This window comes from Salvelinus alpinus, chromosome 18 (genome assembly GCF_045679555.1).
Source record: "Salvelinus alpinus chromosome 18, SLU_Salpinus.1, whole genome shotgun sequence".
NCBI classification, from domain to species: domain Eukaryota; kingdom Metazoa; phylum Chordata; class Actinopteri; order Salmoniformes; family Salmonidae; genus Salvelinus; species Salvelinus alpinus.
The window spans coordinates 14,465,345-14,490,892 of NC_092103.1; the positions used below are offsets into that span (position 1 = coordinate 14,465,345).

The window sequence follows — 25,548 nt, forward strand, 5'->3', positions numbered from 1 at the left end:
AGATCAGTGTATTCAAGGAACATGTATAGCAAACGAACGTCTCCAAATCGCCTTCCGCATTACTGAAATCTAACCCCAGGACATTAGGAGAGTGACATACTCCTAAAGAGATCCCAAAACTGCGACCCAGCAAATGGAGCGCCAGGGGTGTTTTGGAGATGTGAGTTTGCGTGTACTTCTGTTTGTACTTGCTGTTTGGTTGTGCAGAGGTCGAGAAAAGAAGGGCGGGCTCTTCGAAACGTCAGCGCGCTCAAAGCTATAAATCTATCCAAGCCGTCTTCTGCGACTCGTACAGCGTGATGCGCAGACAGCTGCACATCTGTACTGCCAGTGCCAGTCTGGAGAGAATATACAGAGCCCGCATGTGGACAACCATCTCACTCCTTGCGCGGACACCACTTGGATATAATGGAGAATACACATTGCCCTCGTTTTTTATTAGAATACCAAGTCCATTGGGGATATGAAAACATCAAGTAAATCTTCTTGACCCAATGTTGGTCTGGTGGATGTTACAGACGTTTTTGGTTTGATTTTCTCTCATTAAAACAGTTTAAGGTAACACTAATAAACTGTCTCTCTAAAGCGCGATTCGGTGCGTTTTCCCTGCCTTTCGGCTTTGGCAAACCGCTCTGCTCCCTGCGTCGGTAAAGCTGATGTCTTCATTTGACTCCTTGCAGTTGGTGATGGTGGATCTCTCTCGGATTTCCAATGTGGAAACCAGCATCCAATTAGTTTGCGATTGAGCGCCTGGATAGACAGCGCCGAGGCACTTTGGCCAGCTATCCACTTAAGCGTGTAGCCTACCTGTGGGCAGACGCATGGTTGGGCGCTCTGTAGGCTACAGAGTTCCATTAATTCTGAGTGGCATTTTTACTTACTGTTTTTTTTTACATTGTCATTTAAATTGAACGCATCGGATCTTGTTTATGTGATCAGATAAAACTGTACAGTCTGAATATATCATTTGGATACAAGTACTTCTTACTCACCACGGAACGTTAAATGCATCGCTGTGTGTTGGACTTTAATACCGATACACTTGCAGGTCTGCAAGGGCCAGATTTAAGGTAAGCACATTCCATTCACAGTTATTGATTGTGCAATATTATTTATTTTTTGTAAATGAGATGCACTTGTGTAGGCTATGTAGACTATTAACCTACTATAGTATTGATGAAGGAATTTTGAGGATATCAGACCTATTCTGAATGTCGACAAAGTAAGCATTCACAATGGATAAAACACGTACAAAAAATAAGAAAAAAATGTCTAACACGCATTAACAGTGTGCCAAATTTTTCTAGGTATTAGTTGCAAATCGGAAGTAATTTATTTAATGCATTATGCCTATTCAAAAAGTACACCCCATGGACATACTTTATCTGCAGCCAATGCTCAATTAACAATAGTCACATAAGCAACAGGGATTCACCATCTGGCAAATAGATGCCAACATGAAGGCTACTGTAGCCTTTCTAATGGACACCAGCCAATGCTCTATGCATGGTGCGTCCATAAACGAATTTTGAAGTAAAGGCGCACCCTTTGCCTGTGACGGCCACCCATTTCAGTAACACGCACTCGTAAATTATCACTCAAATAGGTCAAAAATGTGTTGTAATCGAGGTGCTTTGGATCAGAATGTCCATCATATACAAAAACAATAATTAAAACGACATTATTGTAATATCAATATTTTGTATCATGTAGAAGCTATGGAGGTCCCTAAAAGTAATAGGATAGTTGAGTATGAAATCATATTTATAGATTATATCTAGACCATGTCAATCTAAAGACCACGGGCTAACAGTTTATATTTAGCCTACATATAGCGTTTAGAACTTTCTAGCTATATTTGACCTTCTTTGTTGAAAGATATACAATTTGATACAATGTAAATAATGATCTCTGAAGTTTGTTAATTTGGATCCCCAATAGCTGTGCCAAAACACAATAGCCAACAAAGCATCATACATACAGCAAGTTGGCTTGCTTCACTGTTGTTGAATGGGCATAACCTCTTGACATGAATGATGGTTGCTATTGCCAAATGAATTTCCAAAGATGTCATCATGACTCAAGACTGTTTTCTGCACTGTATCAAAGCAGGTCAACAATGTGCCAGTCAGGAGCTACAGTATCTATTACGCTTTATTCCCATCTTTCATAGTATCAACATCCAATATTCATGCTTGTAATATTTTCTTGCGATTCAAAAGATGACCAAACTAAGCCCATTTTGGCACTATGTCCTATGTTTCCCGTGTTTACAGCCTACACATATTTTTACATTTCAATCCAATTTGTAATGTAGGATTATTTCAAAGGTTGATCCGACTCACAAACCTGTTTTGTTTTATTGCAGCTTCCTTCATAGGAACTGAGTCTAAGATGAAGTTATGGGATGTTTTGGCCACGTGTTTGTTGCTCCTGAGCTCCGTCTCCACACGCCCCCTCTACCAAAACCTTCAGCCAGCCAAGAGAGCTCACTACTCGGATCGGTACAGTGATTCTCTGTCCGTGTCTGTGGAGGACCCAGAGCCAGAGTTCCAGTCAGAGTCTCACAGCCTGCAGGAAATCTCCATGGAGAATAAATGTAAGTCAAGACTCTGATAGTGTTTTATCACCTGCTGAAGTGTGAGTCAAATATACTTCCTTCTGATTAAAGCTAAAATTCTTGGTTGCTACATCCATTTCTGGACTTGTGATATATACCCATTGATTATTGGAGAATATAACTTATGAATGCCTCATGAGCATAGTTCAACTGTCATACCCCATCAGAGCCCCAAATACAGTTGAAGTCGGAAGTTTACATACACATACATACACATTAAAACTAGTTTTTCAACCACTCCACAAATTTCTTGTTAACAAACTATAGTTTTGGCAAGTCGGTTAGGACATCTACTTTGTGCATGACACAAGTAAGTTTTCCAACAATTGTTTACAGACAGATTATTTCACTTATAATTCAGTGTATCACAATTCCAGTGGGTCAGAAGTTTACATACACTAAGTTGACTGTGCCTTTAAACAGCTTGGAAAATTCCAGAAAATTATGTCATGGCTTTAGATAGGCTAATTGACATCACTTGAGTCAATTGGAGGTGTACCTGTGGATGTATTTCAAGGCCTACCTTCAAACTCAGTGCCTCTGTGCTTGACATCATGAGAACATCAATAGAAATCAGCCAAGACCTCAAGAAAAAAAATTGCAGACCTCCACCAGTCTGGTTCATCCTTGGGAGCAATTTCCAAACGCCTGAAGGTACCACGTTCATCTGTACAAACAATAGTACACAAGTATAAACACCATGGGACCACGCAGCCGTCATACCGCTCAGGAAGGAGACGCGTTCTGTCTCCTAGAGATGGACGTACTTTGGTGCGAAAAGTGCAAATCAATCGCAGAGCAACAGCAAAGGACCTTGTGAAGATGCTGGAGGAAACAGGTACAAAAGTATCTATATCCACAGTAAAACGAGTCCTATATCAACATAACCTGAAAGGCCGCTCAGCAAGGAAGAAGCCACTGCTCCAAAACCGCCATAAAAAAGACAGACTACAGTTTGCAACTGCACATGGGGACAAAGATCGTACTTTTTGGAGAAATGTCCTCTGGTCTGATGAAACAAAAATAGAACTGTTTGGCCATAATGACCATCCTTATGTTTGGAGGAAAAAGGGGGAGGCTTGCAAGCCGAAGAACACCATCCCAACCGTGAAGCACAGGGGTGGCAGCATCATGTTGTGGGGGTGCTTTGCTGCAGAAGGGGATGGTGCACTTCACAAAATAGATGGCATCATGAGGGAGGAAATGTATGTGAATATATTGAAGCAACATCTCAAGACATCAGTCAGGAAGTTAAAGCTTGGTCACAAATGGGTCTTCCAAATGGACAATGACCCCAAGCATACTTCCAAAGTTGTGGCAAAATGGCTTAAGGACAACAAAGTCTAGGTATTGGAGTGTCCATCACAAAGCCCTGACCTCAATCCTATAGGATTGTGGGCAGAACTGAAAAAGTGTGTACGAGCAAGGAGGCCTACAAACCTGACTCAGTTACACCAGCTCTGTCAGGAGGAATGGACCAAAATTCACCCAACTTATTGTGGGAAGCTTGTGGAAGGCTACCCGAAATGTTTGACCCAAGATAAACAATTTAAACGTAATGCTACCAAATACTAATTGAGTGTATGTTAACTTCTGGCCCACTGGCAATGTGATGAAATAAATAAAAGCTGAAATAAATCATTCTCTCTACTATTATTCTGACATTTCACATTCTTAAAATACAGTGGTGATCCTAACTGACCTAAGACAGGGAATTTTTACTACGATTAAATGTCAGGAATTGTGAAAAACGGAGTTTAAATGTATTTGGCTAAGGTGTATGTAAACTTCTGACTTCAACTATATAAGCTTGTTTTACATTGTTTACAATGTAAATGTATAGCCACAACACGCGGTTAAAACTACCATTTTTATATCGTGGATGGTCAGTCCTCGTATCCATAGCTCTGTATATTAATTTGAGAGTGCTTACATTTCTCCAGGCCAATCCCTCAGCTTTTTACTAAAACGGAGGCGGGGTGACTGCTTTGTTGTTAATTCAATTAAGGACTCTAGCTTTAAGATCAGAGGGTGTTCTGGAAAAGGATTCTCTTACAGAAGACTACTAAAGTTGCTTGATGAGGCTCTGTTGCAAAACCATAGCAATAAAGTGACTGCAGTACTGAGTAGTCAACTGGTTCTCAGTTCCTTGAAGTGTATATGGGGTTGAAGAGGGTGACAAACACGGCCGCTGGAAAATGCACATTCAACATACCATTTATGGTTTGGTACCCAGTTTGTTCAAAGGCCTGATTACCAAAACAAACGGGGTACACTCAGCCCAAACATGTAACACAAACCTCAGAGAGGATACATATGTTTATGTGATGGCCATAGGTTGCCATGTGTTCCGTATGGCGCATACAGTATTATGTGTTTTAAATAGAGTCGGGGGTGCTCCCTTGGTAGGAACAGGCTCTCCTTGGGTTCACACTTGGGTTAAAGTCTTGCAAGCCATGAACTTTTGCTATGGATTATATTGTAGCAACCAGCAAGGCAAGCTTATCCCATATAAAGGGACAGCAGTCAATGTAATTGAGGGCTGATTGTTTGAGTTTGAGTTGATTTTTAACATTTTTACAGGGACAGTGCACATTCATCAACATTTCAGTAAAAGTGACGGTTTAGCCAGTCGGCTAATTTTCAACCACAGTTGCTGGGCAGGTTATTAAAAATAATTACAATACTATACAGACAAACAATGAGCAGTGAGCACATGCAGAGCAGCATAGGACAATCAACACGTAACATGCAGACAGAGCAACATAACACAAAAAGCAACAAAACAAAATACATAAAAGCAACAGTGTTTCCACACCTCACAAACTACAGACAACATGGAAAGATGCAATACACAGCTAGGGAATATGTTCACAAGTCTGACTGGCCTTTAGCCATGTCTTTATGTTTTTTGTGAAGGTGCTTTAGGTGGTGCAGTTGATGGCAGTTTGTTCCAGACATGGGAAGTTCTCACAGAGAAAGCAGATTGACTAAAGGTGCGTTTCCTTAAGGGAACTATACAGCCACCTCTCATGGCGGACCTTGTGGATCTGCTGCCATATGGTTTGGGTTTTCTGTTGAACAAAAGTACTAAGTGGAGGGGAGGAGCCAGGCCATTTAGGATCTTGAATACAAGACGTCAGTGTATTGCACAATACTTGTGTGCTTTCTGAGGATGTAACAGTGATGATGGCTATTGGGCTTTCTATCAAGCACTTTAAGAGCCTGTTTGTAGACAGACTGAATGGGTTTTCATGTTGTACAGCAAGCTGGGGCCCAACTAGTCAAGCAGTATGTTAAGTGGGGGAGTATCATAGATTTGAAGTACAGTTTTGCTACCTCTGTAGTCAAACAATTTTGTCTGAATCGGAAATTAGCTAGGGTGAATTTGGTTATTTGAGTTACCTTTTTCACCTACTTTTTAATTGTTGAAGGGCACTTCAACTGAGGCGCCCATGGGGCCAGACCAGTCATTGATAAATCCTGCTGACTACCTACTTCAGAGCAGTTTGTCTAACAGCAGGTTTAATTAAACAGGTCTCTCTACTGCTGTGTGCAGCATCACGCTGATAGTAAAAACCTCTACTACTGTGTGCAGCATCACGCTGATAGTAAAAACCTCTACTGCTGTGTGCAGCATCACGCTGATAGTAAAAACCTCTACTACTGTGTGCAGCATCACGCTGATAGTAAAAACCTCTACTACTGTGTGCAGCATCACGCTGATAGTAAAAATATCTACTGCTGTGGGCAGCATCACGCTGATAGTAAAAACCTCTACTACTGTGTGCAGCATCACGCTGATAGTAAAAACCTCTACTGCTGTGTGCAGCATCACGCTAGTAAAAACCTCTACTACTGTGTGCAGCATCACGCTGATAGTAAAAACCTCTACTACTGTGTGCAGCATCACGCTGATAGTAAAAATATCTACTGCTGTGGGCAGCATCACACTGATGGTAAAAACATCCATGCGGCAGAAGGAGCAAGAAATAGTGAGTGCGGCTCCTCAGTTCCAAACACAGAGGCTAGCGCTGACATTCCTTTTGCTTGTTTATCTTCACCCCCGTCTCTCTGGGACTGCAGGACCTGTGCCCTTTCCCTGTCAGGAAAACATAGCGTGTTGTGTTTTATCCCTAACCAAGTTAGAGTAAAGGAACATGGAAACAGATGCAGATCACAGGAGAAAGACTGGACAATACGGCAGAGTCAAAACCAACAAGGGCGCGCGCAATATTGTGTTTAGGCTCATTTTAGCATCTTCGAGGGCAAGGAATTCCATTTGTTTAAAAGAACATAACAGACTTGACTTTACACAGTAGTAAACTGTGCAGCGCTCTAGATAAGGCATGGAACATTTAGAACAGATAAATGTTTTTCCCCTCACCTCATATTCAGTTAGCAGCGGTGAGTGACATCACCTCAGCCTGTTCTGTAACTTAAGACCGTTAACAATGCACCAAGGTGTAAACAACCCTGGAACTCAATGGGAGGTTTGGCCTTTTGTTTCGGGTGCGATGTCTGTGGTAAGCGATGAATCTTGTACCGGTTCCAAGTAACCTTTGGAGCCAAGTGTCTCTGCAGCTGATCCACTGCCTCTAGAGATACTTGTGTCTGACTCTGGTTCTCCACTAGGCTAGAAAACTGTGAAGTACTTAATACAAACATCTTTTTGTATGCCTTGTCAGGACTTCACAGACTTCAGAACTGATCTCTAAATCATAACAAACGTGATTCTGGAGAACATTTGAAACAGGTGCACGGGGAGAGCCGGGAGGTGTTGTTGTCGTTTGGAACAACTGTGTGTCAGCTGGTGTAGAATAGGAGCTATCTCTGTCTGTCTGTCTGTCTGTCAGCTAGCGTAGAATAGGAGCTATCTCTGTCTGTCTGTCTGTCTGTCTGTCTGTCAGCTAGCGTAGAATAGGAGCTATCTCTGTCTGTCTGTCTGTCTGTCTGTCTGTCAGCTGGTGTAGAATAGGAGCTATCTCTGTCTGTCTGTCTGTCTGTCTGTCTGTCTGTCTGTCAGCTAGCGTAGAATAGGAGCTATCCCTGTCTGTCTGTCTGTCTACTCTATCGTCCATCAGCTGATAGCCACACAATAGAAGGTGTTTAAATCAAAGGGCACAGGGTGTCTAAACAGATTGGTCCCTGGCTCACCCGATACCGCCGCGACGGCCCAATCAGCCATGGAGCTGGGTGGATCAGATGACATGTACGCTGGCAGTGGGACAGGTGAGACAGGTGACTCCCAACGGCAAGAAGAGGCTGGGCTACTGTCACCTCCACCTGGCAGATAGACACACTACACAACCTGCCTGGGTGCCCTGTGCCCGCCACACACAGGCCAGTCCACTGAGGCCTGGAGTAAATCATGCCAAGGCCAGCTTGAAGAGCATTCCTTCTCTACTAACCCCACCTCCACTGACCGAACACACACACGCATAAAAGCTAGCCACACACACACTTTTACACACACATTAAAACATCAAAAAAACATCATACACCTGACATTCATATTGGGTAATATGATTAGTGTCATACTAATTGAGTCATTTAACAATAATGTTTTCTGTGATCTTCTGAGTGGGTTGCCAGACGTTTAAGCGATGCGGAGAAGGAGGAGGGAGTTTACACTATAATGGAATCACCGTGTATTACATGAGGATCAAAGGGCTCTCTGGGGTTTTGTTCCCCTCTGCAGATGGCGGAGGGCTTCCTGCATGTTTTGAATTTGAAATAGAATAAGTGCTGAAGAGAGATGAAATCGGCTCTCTCTATGTCACAATCCATATGATTCCCTTCTAGCGGTGCTTTGAAGCTCTGATTCAGTATTTTAAAAAGGGAAAGAGAAGGTGGTCCGTTCCAAGAAGTATAACTAGAATTACTAAGAAATACTAAAACAATCTTCTGTATGGAACTGTCAACTGTTAGTTATTGAAGCATCGCTACCTTGTCACAGGGAAACTCTATATTGATTTAACATTCAAATTGTTGCCATCAGTATTTTTACTTCTATTGTTTATTACTACAGTATATGTTGTCACTTTAATGCATTGACTTTACTATTGCATTATCAGTCATTTCCTCATCCTCTCTCTCTTACAGATGACATCACAGGCCCATATCCCGACCAGTTTGATGATGTAATGGATTTTATCAAGGCTACCATTGGCAGACTGAGGAGATCATCAGAGCCTGCCGGCGGCTCAAGGGAAAGGAGGGAGCAGAGAGAGCGGGAGAGACAGAGAGGAGCAGCAAACACAGACCGAGGAGGAGGAGGGAGAGGAGAGGGGAGAGGAGGACGGGCGAGAGGACGCGCGGAGAAGAAGAAGGGTCGGGGGCGAGGGGGCAAAGGGAGGAGCAGTGAAAGAGGGGAGCAGCGGACGAAGCCGGTTGAAGGCCGTGGCTGCTTGCTAAAAGAGGTCCATCTCAACGTGACAGACTTAGGTCTGGGCTACCGGACCAAAGAGGAGCTGATCTTCCGGTACTGCAGCGGCCCCTGTTCGGACGCAGAGACCAACTATGACAAGATCCTCAACAACCTCACCCACAACAAGAAGCTAATCAAGGACATACCTTCCCGCACCTGCTGTCGACCAATCGCCTTTGACGATGACCTATCGTTCCTGGATGACAACAACGAGGACTACCACATTCTGCAGAAGCATTCTGCCCGCAAATGTGGTTGTGTTTGACTCTGGGAGAGATGAAACGAGAGAGAAAGGAAAAGTGCTGACAGACATAAATGAAGGGGGCAGTGACATAAAGCCTCTCAGAGGCTGGCACTGCCTTTTCAAGTTAAGGAATACAGGAAAATAACAGAACGTGAGATGGATAGTCCACTCCAGTGGTGTCTTAGGACCAATGACCAGTGTTAGCATGTCCTGTCCTACTCCTGAGAAGCTGCAAAGGGTTGAACAGGGATGGTGTAGTCCCCAAACCTCCAGTGATTAAGCTGATCCAGAGCCCAAGTCAGGTCACAGTTGAGAAGGGACTCCTCTATGTTCTAACGATAGTTGATGACTGACATTAAATTACATTGAAATTCAGTGTAACAGCCCATTAAAGAGACATTGTTAATTCAGCTCAGTATTCACTTCATGGTTGGATCCCGTCCTTGGAGGTCTACATGGATACTGTCTCATTTACCTGTTGAACCATGCTGTTAGACTCAAAGGCTTGCCTGCAATGGAGTTGGTGAGACAGAACCAGACAGAGGAAATCTGGATATTGAAAGCCGGTCTGTTTCTCAAAACGTCAGATTCTCCTGGGAGCATCTATTTTCCCAGGAACGTAGTCCGCTCCTGAGGCTCACAGTGAGAACAGTGAGAGCAGACCTCGTCCTGATGAGTATTTTTAGCTGCAGTCCAGTGCGTTCTGGTTCCACTGCACAGACTGGAGCTTAAAGTTTACATTCACAATGAACGAGGGAACGGGATAAAAAAAGACTCTTCAACCTGTTGACTGGCTTAGTCCTACAGCAGAGACTGTCTGGTGCAACACACCAATGTAAAATCCCAAATATTTCAAATTATATATGAGATGTATTTATTAAGATTGAATTAATTTATTGTTATTTATTGCAGTCCATTTTATGATTTTCCTTATTTATTTGAGCTTTGTTTTGTCCTGGATAGTGCCAAAGCAGAGCATGTTTTCTAAGGGAAATCAGATTGTGCTGAAACAACCGGGTTCAAGGTGCAGCCATGACTAATCAAACTCATCCTTTTGTTTCAAAACGCTGTACAGTTTGTATCTGAATTCCATGGTAGATAATCCTAAACCCACTGCTGATTCCAAAACATCATGGATTTATGAGAATAACATACGGTATCAGGTTTAGGGAGGGAAAGCAGAGAAAAAGACAGCTTGGAGGGGACCAATTTCAACCTTTTTCTAAACAAAAAAATCTTATCTCTGCTTTCCGATCATTTTGAAGGATGCCAGGTTTGAGCGTCTTTGACAGTGTTCCTCATTTGTCACTAATGGAAAGCAGAGGATGGAGCGGCCTGGGACGTTAGGGGCTGAGGGCCTGGGAGAGACCAGTCAGCTGCTCCTCACTCCTAACTCTATCAAAGTAAAGGGGTAAACAGACTTCTGGCAAAACCATGGCATGCCATTATATGTTTACAAAGGAGCATACAAACCCTGCATTCTCAGTTTGTTTTTAGGACATAATAAAGTCGTACTGCCGGTGGTTATCCCAGACAGCTGTGCATCCTTCCCTACAATGATACTCCCCACATTAATTCAACGTACTCTTCTTTTATAGACAGAAGAACAAAAGGACCTCAGGAGGTACAGGACAGGTTGGATATGGGCAGCCTCCAGGTCCACTGCGTTCAACGCACTTGCATTCTCTTTCAATCACACCATATGCAAAGTAATATGTTACCGAACGCTTTACAAAAGACCACAAAAAAAAATCATAGAGAAAATCTCTGATATAGTGAAAACCTTGAGGGACTAGACTGTGGAAAATGGACCCAGTGTCCTTTGGCCATCACAGTGCAGAAGTATGCTTTGGCCATCACAGTGCAGAAGTATGCTTTGGCCATCACAGTGCAGAAGTTGATGGTATGCATGTACGCTTGGCTGCCAGGGTCTTATATCTCAACCCTTCAGCCTGGTCCTGGCTCTACACCAAGTCTGGGCAAAGGCTTTGTAGTGGTTACTGTCCCAGTAGGCTTTAGCGTTCCTGGGAGTGTCTCTGTCTCTGCTCTGACACAGGTCTCTCTCACTGATCTGGGGTTAGTTTGAAAACGATCCTCTAACATGCAGCTTAGCCCACTACTCCCACTGGCAAAGGCACCCTGGTGTTTAAAACCATTTAAGGGAGATCTGGCTCTGTCACTCTTAGCCAAGCCGACATACATGTCTTAGGGCCAGACAGTACAACAAAGAGACGGACATAGATTGTGACATTACTAAAGGGGAGAGAGGGGAGCACTTGGGGTAACCAGGCATTCTCAGTGTGAGCACTATACAGCATACCATCAAACCTCACCCAAAACAACTACTTAACAGAAAAGAACACGAACAGAGGAATCTTCAAAGCATATTACTACAGTACTATGCCCTTGTCCATATAGAGGAGCTTTTGAGTGAAACCCAGAGAAAGGGAGCCCCAGAGCAGGCCTTGATGTTAGCATGGATTATGGACCAGAGTATATGTGCTCACCCAACAGAAACCAAGCCAGCTTTAGCCCCATAATCTCCCCCAGCACACAGAACAAATCCACGGCATCAAGATGAATTTAGGCCAAACACTGTCAGAGAAAGATCGACCCCTTTAATCACAGCATGCTTTTATCAATTGGATCATCATCCCCTTTAATAACTGATTTCTGTGTAAGCCTTTCCGGCAGCCTCTTGGGCCCTTACCTTTCCGTATGTTACTTTTAAGTGTGTGTGAACTGTGGCTGACCACTCCCCCTCTGTCTTTACATATTGTTGTTTCCTCAACTGTCAGTGTTCCTTTTCCTGTGTGTTCATAAAGCTGTCAGTTATTTTGTGAAGGTAAGGTGTGTGTAAAGGCAGAGGAATCTCCAGTGCAAACACCAGGCAGAAAGGATTGCATTTTTTGTTTTCAGACCCATGTTTGTGTTATAATTGCCTGTGAAAGAAAAGGTGTAATGTTTTGTGTTACTGAACCAAAGCCCTCAACAAACTTTATTTTTGTACAATATTCATTTTATAACTTTTTACAGAATTAAACTAATTTTTATCAAAATGTCTGTCTGATGGCTATTGAATACTAAATGCTTGTTGCTTCAGTGAGCTGTAGAATCTGAAAAAGATTGCCAGGTTCTCGCCAGCCAGAAAGGTCTTTCATAACATAAGTAGTCTCTCCCCGACATACATTTGTGGAGAAAATAAAGAGAAAACGAGAATGTTCTAAGTCTGTAAGCAAGGCGAGTGAAAAAGTATTTCTCATTGTGGAATAATGTATCATCTTGTTGGAGGTTGTCATCAGCACTTGAAGATAGGGCGGGTCAGGGGAAAGGGTGGTTGAGGGTTGTAGGTGTGTGTAGGGAGTCGTAGGACCGAGAGAGGAGATAGAGGCTCTCTAGTGGTTTACTCCTCGTGTTGTGCATTCCTGAACGCTGGCCCAGGGTTGTACGGTAAACAAAAGCTTGCTGTAAAGCGACACCGTGCTGTAAATCGAGGCACTCAGCGGGAATGTTTCCACCGTGCAGAGAAGATATGTAAACGCTGATGAGAAAATGGCACAGTTGGCCAGGCGGAGTGAGTCAGTCAACTTCTGCCGGTGTGTATACACCTCAAGGTTTAGGTACCTCGATTTTTCCAGTGGATAAAACGAAAGCACTGATTATGTACACACAACTGTCCTGTGAGGATCAAGACTTCACGCCTGGACTATCGGCCAACCAGATTTCTTTAGTCCAAATCCTGCCCCTCTCTTGAACTATTGACGGCAAGGAGATGGGGACAAACTTGAGACTAAAACAGAGGAGAGATTTGATCCTCTGACTTCTCCATGACTTATACGGTCCGTAGTGCCAAACAGAGCCCCAACACACCCTTTGCCCACTACTAAAGGAGGCAGATGATCACACTGGGCATGGGTGGACTGTGACATCACCCAAAGCTCTCCTACATTCTAACATTGTGGCATTCCCGGGCCGGTAACAGACACTGCTGGAGCCAGTGGCTGGTGACGTCAGCATTTGGAATAGTAGTGCTGGGCAGGAGGATTGGGGCTTGGCTAAGCCACACTCCTTTGGGAGTTGTTAAGGCTTTCAGGACGTTTGAGGCTTTTTCATGGCGATCTGGCCACAGCCCAGATAATGAGCAGCTTTCGAGGATTTGTGTTAAGAACACGTTTTCTAGTCCAGATCTCTTGGGATGATTGTTTGTGCAGGCCAAAGCACAGCACACCCTTTGCGATTTGATTCACTAAGAAGGAACGACAAATCGAACCCGTTCCATGCCTGTATTCAGTCACACCAGTGAAAGACAACTGACACTTTCTAAAGGCACTATAGTAGTGCTTGTTGAAACTGAATGGTCTTCTGAATCCCACACAACTGTTTGGTGGGTTAACCAGAGGCTACATTCCAGGGGATTGTAATGAACACGAACATGTGATCCATGAACTGTATGGCATAGCTTTTTCTGTCACACTAACGCAATTATAGACACTACAGGTTGTACAAGAGATTTAGGACAACACTGCTGACTGTCGTCACTATCTAGTTTCCGGGTGAGGCGAAAGGAAGCAATTCAAGTATATTTAAAAAATGTCTAGCTATGCAGCAGCTTGTTACCCATATAGTTCTATTGGGTATGTATAACAGATATATTACCTGCTGATATGGACAGAAACATAACCTTCTAGTCAATTCATACCCCCCAAACTATTCTCCAACATGATGGATCGTAAGTTACACCACATGGCATGGAGTTGTCTTGGTATTTCCGAACGCAATCACTCATTTTCATGCAAAATGTTCACTTTTCCCATCAATATTTAGGAATGTTTGAGTCCTGTGAAACTGCGCACTAGAAATAACATCTAAATAAATATTTATTTGAAGGAGTGACTCACCGAAGGAAACACATGCACGTCCTTCAGTCCATGACTAAGACTGAGTGGACGTCCAAGAGGGTGAACTCTCTGATAGATCAAGATGGATTCTATCTGGTTTCTAAGTGGAGGATATTGCATCACAATAAATTCCTGATCTGGGTTGATCTTGGACTCTACAGGTCCAAAGACAATGCTATGAGCATCAAAGAGACGAGGTAAAAGTACTGCGAGTGTGACTTGGATGAACTGTCCCTTTTATTACTGTTTCTCAGGAGATCATAAACGGCACTACATTTGATTCAAGTACAGTCAAGTACAAAAACATGCACATATCCAAACACACCTGTGCACACGCGCACAAACACACACAAAAGGGGTTGCTGCGGCTCAGATCTTGCGTTTCTTCCACTCTGGTTCCTTGTCAGCCTCTTCATCAGACTCTTCCTCCTCTTGAAAGATGGCATCTGGTTGGGTCCTGGCAGAAGACAGGGAGAAGGGGAGACAACTTACTACACATCTTTTACTTTGGTACAGTACAACCATCCTTATTCAATCCAAATAAGAGGGTCGTATTCAGGGTCAACCCTCAACAGACAATGAAAACAGATGCGGGAGATGGAAGCGACAAGATAAAGAGAGAGAACGGAGGAGTAGTGAAAGGGAAAGGACATAAACCAGTGCAGCAGGACAGGATGAGATTAAACATTCCTCTATTTTTATCACGCTGTCTATTCTGAGCAGTGATTAAAAGCCAACATCTGTCCTGTGTGAGTTAAGGAGGGAATGTGACACACACTCATAGAAACGTGCACAGACGTACGCGGAAAAAACACACACATAGGGTTAGACTATAGGAAGGAGTACGGAAATTAAGAATATGCTCTTCCAAAACGTTCACTAGTTCCAGCACCTCCTAAAACACCTGCAGTATGCCTCCTACTCTGTGACTCTTTCCTAAGGATGTTTTATAGACAACACCCACTCTTCCAGAACTTTCATCCAGGTCATTCAATGATCAGGTGAGGGAGTTGTAACGCAATATCCACTCTGTTCTGTCTCATGTGTGTTCTGATACCAGCGAGAACCCATTAAAACAGCCCAACAAAGGGAGTAACCGGATCATTTGGTCATGAATGTCACAGTACCCAAGTGCTACAATGCGACTCATTAGTGTCAACACTCCAATTAGCAGTGGTAATGAGTGATCTCCCCATACTGGGTGGATCGGCTGAACCAGGCCACTCAGATGAGAGGCTACAGGTAGGGTTACAGGGATCAGGGGGTGTACTTAGGCCAGACTAGATCAGGGTGTGAACTTAGTCCCCTCCTGTACTCCCTGTTCACCCATGACCGCGTGGCCAAACATGACTCCAACACCATCATTAAGTTTGCTGACGACACAACAGTGGGAGGCCTGATCACCGACAACGATGAGACGGCCTATAGGGAGGTCAGAGAACTGGCGGCAGTGTGGTGCCAGGACAACAACCTCTCCCTCAACGTGAGCAAGACAAAGGAGCTGATCGCGTGGACTACAGGAAAAGGCGGGCCGAACAGGCCCCCATTAACATCGACGGGGCTGTAGTGGAGCGGGTCGAGAGTTTCAGGTTCCTTGGTGTCCACATCACCAACGAACTGTCATGGTCCAAACATATCAAGACAGACGTGAAGAGGGCACAACAAAACCTTTTCCCCCTGAGGAGACTGAAAAGATTTGGCATGGGTCCTCAGATCCTCAAAAGGTTCTACAGCTTCACCATCGAAAGCATTCTGACTGGTTACATCACCACCTGGTATGGCAACTGCTCGGCATCTGACCATAAGGCGCTACAGAGGGTAGTGCGAACGGCCCAGTACCATCACTGGAGCCAAGCCTCCTGCCATCCAGGACTTATATAATAGGCGGTGTCAGAAGAAAGCCCATAAAATTGTCAAAGACTCCAGTCACCCAAGTTATAGACTGTTTTCTCTGCTACCGCACGGCAAGCAGTACCAGAGCGCCAAGTCTAGGACCAAAAGGCTCCTCAACAGCTTCTACCCCCAGGACAATTTACATTGCCCCCCCGTACACTGCTGCTACTCGCTGTTTGTTACCTGTGCACTGTCACTTCACCCCCACCTACAGTCGTGGCCAAAAGTTGAGAATGACACAAATATTAATTTTCACAAAGTCTGCTGCTTCAGTGTCTTTAGATATTTTTGTCAGATGTTACTATGGAATACTAAAGTATAATTACAAGCATTCCATAAGTGTCAAAGGCTTTTATTGACAATTACATGAAGTTGATGCAAAGAGTCAATATTTGCGGTGTTGACCCTTCTTTTTCAAGACCTCAGCAATCCGCCATGGCATGCTGTCAATTAACTTCTGGGCCACATCCTGACTGATGGCAGCCCATTCTTGCATAATCAATGCTTGGAGTTTGTCAGAATTTGTGAGTTTTTGTTTGTCCACCCGTCTGGGGAGTTTCCTGGCCATGGACCCAAAATATTGATGTTTTGTTCCTAAAGTCACTTAGTTATCACTTTTGCCTTATGGCAAGGTGTTCCATCATGCTGGAAAAGGCATTGTTCATCACCAAACTGTTGCTGGATGGTTGTGAGAAGTTGCTCTCATGGGATGTGTTGGTACCATTCTTTATTCATGGCTGTGTTCTTAGGCAAAATTGTGAGTGAGCCCACTCCCTTGGCTGAGAAGCAACCCCACACATGAATGGTCTCAGGATGCTTTACTGTTGGCATGACACAGGACTGATGGTAGCGCTCACCTTGTCCAAGCTTTTTTCCGGATTCCCCAAACAATCGGAAAGGGGATTCAGAGAATATTGACTTTACCCCGGTCCTCAGCAGTCCAATCCCTGTACCTTTTGCAGAATATCAGTCTGTCCCTGATGTTTTTCCTGGCGAGAAGTTGCTTCTTCGCTGCCCTTCTTGACACCAGGCCATCCTCCAAAAGTCTTTGCCTCACTGTGCGTGCAGATGCACTCACACCTGCCTGCTGCCATTCCTGAGCAAGCTCTGTACTGGTGGTGCCCCGATCCCGCAGCTGAATCAACTTTAGGAGACGGTCCTGGCGCTTGCTGGACTTTCTTGGGCGCCCTGAAGCCTTCTTCACAACAATTGAACTGCTCTTCTTGAAGTTCTTGATGATCCGATAAATGGTTGATTTAGGTGCAATCTTACTGGCAGCAATATCCTTGCCTGTGAAGCCCTTTTTGTGCAAACCAATGATGACGGCACGTGTTTCTTTGCAGGTAACCATGATTGACAGAGGAAGAACAATGATTCCAAGCACCACCCTCCTTTTGAAGCTTCCAGTCTGTTATTCGAACTCAATCAGCATGACAGAGTGATCTCCAGCCTTGTCCTCGTCAACACTCACACCTGTGTTAACGAGAGAATCACTGACATGATGTCAGCTGGTCCTTTTGTGGCAGGGCTGAAATGCAGTGGAAATGTTTTTGGGGGATTCAGTTCATTTGCATGGCAAAGAGGGACTTTGCAATTAATTGCAATTCATCTGATCACTCTTCATAACATTCTGGAGTATATGCAAATTGCCATCATACAAACTGAGGCAGCAGACTTTGTGAAAATTAATATTTGTGTCATTCTCAAAACTTTTGGCCACAACTGTACATGTACAGATTACCCCAACTAGCCTGTACCCCTGCACACTGGGTACCGGTGCCCCCTGTATATAACCTTGTTATTGTTATTGTGTTCATTTTTATTATTACTTTTTATTTTAACCTACTTGGTAAATATTTTCTTCTTCTTAAACTGCACTGTTGGTTAAGGGCTTGTAAGTAAGCATTTCACGGTAAAGTCTACACTTGTTGTATTCGGCGCATGTGGCAAATAGAGTTTGATTTGATATTATTGCACCTTGGAGTGTCTTTCCCTACTGACAACAACACTAAATACTTTCTAAGCACACATACAGGTAACTGCCAAAATAAAGGAAACACTTGAGTAAATGAGGGATACAAAGTATATTGAAAGCAGGTGCTTCCACACTGGTGAGTTAATTAAGCAATTAACATCCCATCATGCTTAGGGTCATCGTGCTTAGGGTACTGTATACAAATGTCCAGTTGCCCATTATTTTGGCTACCATGGCTAAAAGAAATATCAGTGACTTTGAAAGAGGGATCTCAAAGGAGCATAGGGGGTTTAAAGGGTGTGTCTCAGTCACCAGATCTCAACACAATTTAACACTTATGGGGGATTCTGGAGCGGCGCCTGAGACAGCGGTTTCCACCACCATCAACCATCATCATGATAAGCTATTGACAGACAATCCATTGGGATTGTGTCGCTATAATTAGACTGATGCATAATGCATGTGAACACCCAAACAAGCAGAGACCAGAGTCAAGTGAGGTGTGACTGTTGCTCAAAGAGGGCCAAACCGGGGCCAGACTACACTCCAACCTCTAGAGCAATAGCATCAACACGAGGGAATCTCTCTCAGGGGAGTGACCTATTCTTACGCCTGGTCATTTTAGATTTCGATCGTTAAATTGAGTTAAAAGGTTATATAAGGTAAAACTGTCAACCTCAATAAGTTCATTCACTCATTTACTGTTCCAACTAAAATACTGTGAGCTTATCTCCTGCCAAACACCCTGCCATGAATTACATTGATATGGGCCTGCTTATACCATCAAGAGGTCCGATACGTCTACAGATGAATGTGGAAGTTCTCCTTCAACACCTTTAGATCCTCAGCCAAGAATAGACCCGTTTTTTAGCCAGCGTGTCTGTGGACACTGAGGTGAAACACAAACCCTCTCAGGTAGCTGATTGGTTGTTGGTGGGCCTCCAGGCCCAGGCTGCAGCTCTTTAAACATTCATGTGTCACCAAGCCAGCCAGGCAGGAAGGCTGGAACCTTAGCACAGCCACACTGCCATAAACTACACTCAGTGCAGACTCACCTTACTGTCTGTCTGCGCCATCCCAGGAGTGTGTGTGTGTGTGTGTGTGTGTGTGTGTGTGTGTGTGTGTGTGTGCTAAATGCTAAATGACTTAAATGTAAATGTAAATGTGTGTGTGTGTACGTGTGGCCAGTCTTACTTGGTGTAGGCAGGGGCGACCCAGTAGGGGTTTTCGGAGGCCTCCTTGGCGTGTCGGAGGATGGCCTGGCGAGGATTGCTATCGTCTGTTTTGTCCAGAGCAATGTTCTTCACAATGAAAGAGGACAGAGTACCTCCATGGGCTGCCACACGACCACCACGACCTGAGAGGAGACGACAACCACTGGGTTAGGAACACACGTAACTCATGCACAAGCACACAGGCAGGCAGGCAGACAGACAGACAGGCAAAAGCACACCACCAAACATAGATGACAGAAAAAGTCAACCAACAATTTAGTGACATGCAAGGAAACACATTCCTCTTGCACCAAAACATACACACATGAGAACGTTGGGGAAAACATCCTCATCTCCGCAAGAGGGTATTTATGTTGTGTTTAAACATGGATTGGCACACACACACACACACACACACACACACACACACACACACACACACACACACACACACACACACACACACACACACACACACACACACACACACACACACACACACACACACACACACACACACACACACACACACACACACACACACACACAGTGAGGCCCAGCTGAAAGAGGAGACTCCAGTGATATCCTGTCTCAGTGGGTTGGTGTCAGAGGTGGCTGTTAGGGGAGAGTTGAAGGAGGTCCTCTTGCAAGCAACCAGCCAAAATCCCAAACATTACACAGTACTTTTAAAAGGTAGGTTAATCAGGATGATAAACAAATGACAGTGAATTAGCCAACAAGTCATTCTCTCTCTACCTCTTTCTTCCACTTTCTCAGTCTCGAGGAAGAAGATATGGGACGTTTCAAGAGGAAAGCTGGGGTGTAAACTTTCTCATAGCATCACCGCTAAACAGACAGCTGGGAGACAAGCTCTATCAAGTTGATAGTTGATCATGGCTATAGCACCATTTTCAGGACTTGCCATAGATTGCCACTCAGTAACATTCAATGTCGTCTTGGTAAGCAACTCCATTGTATATTTGGCCTTGTGTTTCAGGTTATATTTGGCCTCGTGTTTCAGGTTATTGTACTGCTGAAAGGTGAATTAGTCTCCCAGTGTCTGTTGGAAAGAAGACTGAAACAGGTTTTTCTCTAGGATTTTGCCTGTGCTTATAGCTGTATTTCGTAATTTTTTTTCCTAAAGAAATTCCCAAGTCCTTGCTGATGAAAAGCATACCCATAACATGATGCAGCCACCACTATGCTTGAAAATATGAAGAATAGTACTCATTGATGTGTTGTGTTTGCTCCAAACATAACACTTTGAATTCAGAACAAAAAGTTAATTTCTTTGCCACATTTCTTGCAGTATTACTTAAGTGCATTTTTGCAAACGAGATGCATGTTTTGGAATATTTGTATTCTGTACAGGCTTTCTACTTTTCACTCTGTCATTTAGGTTAGTATTGTGGAGTAACTACAATGTTGTTGATCGATCCTCAGTTCTCATATAACAACCATTAAACTCTGTAACTGTTTTTAAGTCACCATTGGCCTCATTATGAAATCCCTGAGTGGTTTCCTTCCACTCCGGCAACTGAGTTAAGAAGGACGCCTGTATCTTTGTAGTGACTGGGTGTATTGATACACCATCCACAGTATAATTAATAACTACACCATGCTCAAAGGAATATTCAAAGTCTGCTTTTTTTCTTAGATAAAACAAACAAACATCTACCAATATGTGCTCTTCTTTGTGAGGCATTGTGGGGCATTGGAAAACCTCCCTGGTCTTTCTGGTTGAATCTGTGATTGAAATTCACCAATCGATTGAGGGATCTTACAGATAATTGTATATGTGGGGTACAGAGATGGGGAGATGGGGTAGTGCAACTTATTATGTGATTTGTACATTTTTTACTCCTGAACTTATTTAGGTGTGCCATAACAGAGTGGTTGAATACTTATTTACTCAAGACATTTAAGCTTTACATTTTGTATTCATTTCTAAAATGTTCTACAAACAAAATGCCACGTTGACATTATGGGGTATTGTGTGTAGATCAGTGACACAAAATCTAAATGTAATCCATTTTAAATTCAGGCTTTAACACAACAAAATGCGGAACAAGTAAAGGGGTGTGAATACTTTAAGGCACTGTATAATATATATGTGTGTATGTAGTGGAATTTTCTGTGTAACGTTACCTGGTCCAGTGACAGGGGGTTCAGGCTTGTGGGACTTCATTGGGTCCAGTCTGTCTTTCTCCAGCTGTTTCTTGGTGCTGCGCTGCCGGGCCTCGCGGAACATGGGAAGAGCATGGGCTGGCGGGAGAGAAGAAATGATCAAATATGAGAGAGAGAGAGCGAGAAAGAGAAAATGAGTAGAAAACACATACATTAACAAACACTTCAACAAGCCTAAGTGCAGAGCATAGCATAAAAGCCAAACACTCAAACACACCAAGTGACCTCTAGCGAGGTCTAAAGCACTCTGCCTACTGCCATGGTGGACACCAACACTATCACGTCCATGTTTATATTTCACAGTTTGCTGAACACCACCACAATGCATGTCTTGGGAACTTTACAGCGTAAGTGTGTATTCTATGTCTATACCTGAGTTATTGCGTGTGTGTCCCCAACAGTATGTGTACGCCTGTATAACTGAGTAAGTACCAGTGTGTGTGTGTGTGTGTGTGTTTCCTCAGGGGTTACAAAGGGACACAGTGTGGGCTAGATGAAGTGATTTTCCATTCAGGAGCCCCTGTTGTCACTGCTCAGTGTTAATTCTTCTCCTCCATGCTACATTAAGCAAAAAGGTTACTGTTAACAGATTCCCACTCTTTTCTCAATGGGCCATGACCACGCTTCCTGTCCCCTCTAATTTTCCAGCACTAGGGCACAAGTGCGTCACTCAGCGACCGCGGCCATCAGACACCGGCCTATAGTCTCAACTTGTCGGGGTGGCGATGAGGGAAAACTAGGAGGGAAATCACATGATGGATATTAGAGAAGGGTTCTGTCACCTAAACAATAAGCTGTGTTTCCCTCCTAGTCTATCACGGCTCAGCCAGGTGTCTTGTCCTCCAGTTACTGTTCATCCATTACCTCAGTGGGAGTGAGAGAGTCTTCTGTATGAGGTTGAGAGAGCCACACGTCGTCCATGCACCGTGCAGCTGAGTGACTCGTGTGGAAATGACAGACTGGCTGGGTTAAAGAATGGTCAAGTGTGGTGGGTTGTAGGGAGGGGGGAGTGTGTTGATTCAGGAGGGGTGAGTGGGAGTATGAGACGGGAGTGTGTGTGTGTTAGCGGGGGTATCACGCTGCCGGGGGTGGGCGAGGTGGCTGTCCCTGGCGTGACTGGAGCCCTGGCGACTGACCTGTGGCTGACGAGTGGCATCATGCCCTGTGGCTGTCTGTTCACTCACTCTCACACCACGCCATCAGCTAATGGCAACACTCGCTGATGCTGCCTCTGAAAGCTGTGTGTGTGTGTGTGTGTGTGTGTGTGTGTGTGTGTGTGTGTGTGTGTGTGTGTGTGTATGTATGTGTGTGTGTGTGTCAAGGTTTCCGTTAGCCGGTAAGTCGGCTTTTGGACGATAAAAATGTGAAAAGCAGATAAATAAAATTGGCGCCGGCCAATTATCTGGGAGAAGAAAAAAAATCCCATTGCTAAACAATGCTTTTTTTGCCTATTCATTGATGGAAATCCCAGTCGATGGAAATACATTTGACAGGTCATGCTTATCTGTCTATAGGTTCATTTGCATAATTTTGTGGAATAAAAAATGGCGCATGTGTACATTCGGTATGCATCTTATTTATCACATGCGCACAGCGTTACAGACAAAAAGCCTTTTTGCGAAAAATCTGTCAGACAATTCTTCGTTGCTGCTAAGCTCCTCAGACAGCTCTTCGTTGCTGCTAAGCTCCTCAGACAGCTCTTCGTTGCTGCTAAGCTCCTCAGACAGCTCTTCGTTGCTGCTAAGCTCCTCAGTCAGCTCTTCGTTGCTGCTAAGCTCCTCAGACAGCTCTTCGTTGCTGCTAAGCTCCTCAGACAGCTCTTCGTTGCTGCTAAGCTCCTCAGACAGCTCTTCGTTGCTGCTAAGCTCCTCAGATAGCTCTTCGTTGCTGCTAAGCTCCTCAGACAGCTCTTCGTTGCTGCTAAGCTCCTCAGATAGCTCTTCGTTGCTGCTAAGCTCCTCAAACAGCTCTTCGTTGCTGCTAAGCTCCTCTGACAGCTCTTCGTTGCTGCTAAGCTCCTCAAACAGCTCTTCGTTGCTGCTCGAGTGAAAAGTGTGCTTTTATAAGCCCAATCATTGCGCAACAATTTTAAATGAAATAGCGTGTTAAAAACAGTTTTAATGGCTATGACTAAAATGAGCTACTATTTTTATTCCTCAACTTGTAATTGATGCGCGCTTCCCATTCGCCATTCAGATGCATAGGCAACGGAAGGCAGACTTCATCAGCGCGTCACACAGCACTTTGCAATGATCTAAAGGCAGTATGGATTTTGAAAACATACTTGTTTGAAACCTGAATGTTTTACTACATATTATGAGGCATGTCTTACCTTTCTTCAAAGTAACCTAGCCAAAATTCGACCATATCTGTGGAGGCAATCATTTTATAAGACTTCCAGATGCCATTGAAACCAGTAGCCTAATGTTTCATAAAGACTTCCAGATGCCATTGAAACCAGTAGCCTATTGTTTTATAAAAGACTTCCAGATGCCATTGAAACCAGTAGCCTATTGTTTTATAAAAGACTTCCAGATGCCATTGAAACCAGTAGCCTATTGTTTTATAAAGACTTCCATATGCCATTGAAACCAGTAGCCTATTGTTTTATAAAGACTTCCACATGCCATTGAAACCAGTAGCCTATTGTTTTATAAAGACTTCCACATGCCATTGAAACCAGTAGCCTATTGTTTTATAAAGACTTCCATATGCCATTGAAACCAGTAGCCTATTGTTTTATAAAGACTTCCACATGCCATTGAAACCAGTAGCCTATTGTTTTATAAAGACTTCCATATGCCATTGAAACCAGTAGCCTATTGTTTTATAAAGACTTCCACATGCCATTGAAACCAGTAGCCTATTGTTTTATAAAGACTTCCATATGCCATTGAAACCAGTAGCCTATTGTTTTATAAAGACTTCCACATGCCATTGAAACCAGTAGCCTATTGTTTTATAAAGACTTCCACATGCCATTGAAACCAGTAGCCTATTGTTTTATAAAGACTTCCATATGCCATTGAAACCAGTAGCCTATTGTTTTATAAAGACTTCCACATGCCATTGAAACCAGTAGCCTATTGTTTTATAAAGACTTCCATATGCCATTGAAACCAGTAGCCTATTGTTTTATAAAGACTTCCACATGCCATTGAAACCAGTAGCCTATTGTTTTATAAAGACTTCCACATGCCATTGAAACCAGTAGCCTATTGTTTTATAAAGACTTCCATATGCCATTGAAACCAGTAGCCTATTGTTTTATAAAGACTTCCATATGCCATTGAAACCAGTAGCCTATTGTTTTATAAAGACTTCCACATGCCATTGAAACCAGTAGCCTATTGTTTTATAAAGACTTCCATATGCCATTGAAACCAGTAGCCTATTGTTTTATAAAGACTTCCAGATGCCATTGAAACAAGTAGCCTATTTCTCTCATGTTCTATTGGTTTTCAAATCAACTTTCTTTCACCGTTCAGTAGCCGAAGGCACAATCCTAGCCATATTAGCAAGCCATGCTAGTTCTTACATCTTTAGATCTCCCCTATTTCTAGCGGATATTTCCATCTCTGTCACATGAAACCGCTAGCACTGCAGTGTGGAACGAACATTGGTGCATAGCCTACTGAAGGCTAAATGTTGCATCAGCCTCATTGCTTTTAACGTTTATTTTATTTAGGCCTACTGGTTCTATTCATTCGGGATAGGCTATTTCCTTCTCAACAAGCTGACCAAAAGAATAGGTCAACTTTTCTACTATGGGGGAATAGTAGATTGACACAGGCTAGTGATTTTGCTGATCGTTACTGATCTTGTTGTCTGAGAAAAAGTACATGTGGACAGTTTTTCTAACATCTTCAAAGTGTGCATCGGAATTCAGTAAGAAGAACGGTCAAATGTCTAGCGCTACATTTTCCTGACGGAAAACATGGTGTATGTGTGTATAGTATTCCGATTGTCTAACAAGCTTTCACAAGCCCCCCCACTCCACATCATGCAGTAATGTGGTGGCTTTCTGTGATCTGGTGCAGTGCGTTTTAGACTAGGATGGCTGTCCTTCCTGGAACACCGTGACATA

The 25,548-nt window shown here is 43.6% G+C and overlaps 2 protein-coding genes across 2 annotated transcripts in view; one reads left to right on the forward strand and one right to left on the reverse strand.

Moving 5' to 3' along the window:
- Positions 1–320: 320 nt before the first annotated feature.
- Positions 321–12,616, forward strand: LOC139543851 (glial cell line-derived neurotrophic factor-like). Its single transcript, XM_071350332.1, has 3 exons — positions 321–1,070; positions 2,369–2,599; positions 8,726–12,616. The coding sequence occupies exons 2-3, from the start codon at positions 2,395–2,397 to the stop codon at positions 9,313–9,315; spliced, it is 795 nt and encodes a 264-aa protein (XP_071206433.1). The 5' UTR covers positions 321–1,070; positions 2,369–2,394; the 3' UTR covers positions 9,316–12,616.
- A 1,783-nt stretch (positions 12,617–14,399) lies between these two features.
- The window catches only part of LOC139543848 (WD repeat-containing protein 70-like), an 82,794-nt gene continuing 71,645 nt past the window's right edge, over positions 14,400–25,548 (reverse strand). The window contains exons 16-18 of the mRNA XM_071350330.1: positions 21,423–21,539; positions 19,255–19,417; positions 14,400–14,649 (exon numbers count right to left, since the gene is read on the reverse strand). Of these exons, the coding sequence (XP_071206431.1) occupies positions 14,562–14,649; positions 19,255–19,417; positions 21,423–21,539 (368 nt within the window). The 3' untranslated portion in view covers positions 14,400–14,561. The remainder of the gene's footprint in view (positions 14,650–19,254; positions 19,418–21,422; positions 21,540–25,548) is intronic.

Coding starts and splice junctions, on each gene's coding strand:
- LOC139543851 (XM_071350332.1), top strand. CDS start 2,395: ATGAAGTTATGGGATGTTTTGGCCACGTGTTTGTTGCTCCTGAGCTCC. Junction 2,600..8,725: donor AATCTCCATGGAGAATAAAT/GTAAGTCAAGAC, acceptor TCTCTCTTACAG/ATGACATCACAGGCCCATAT.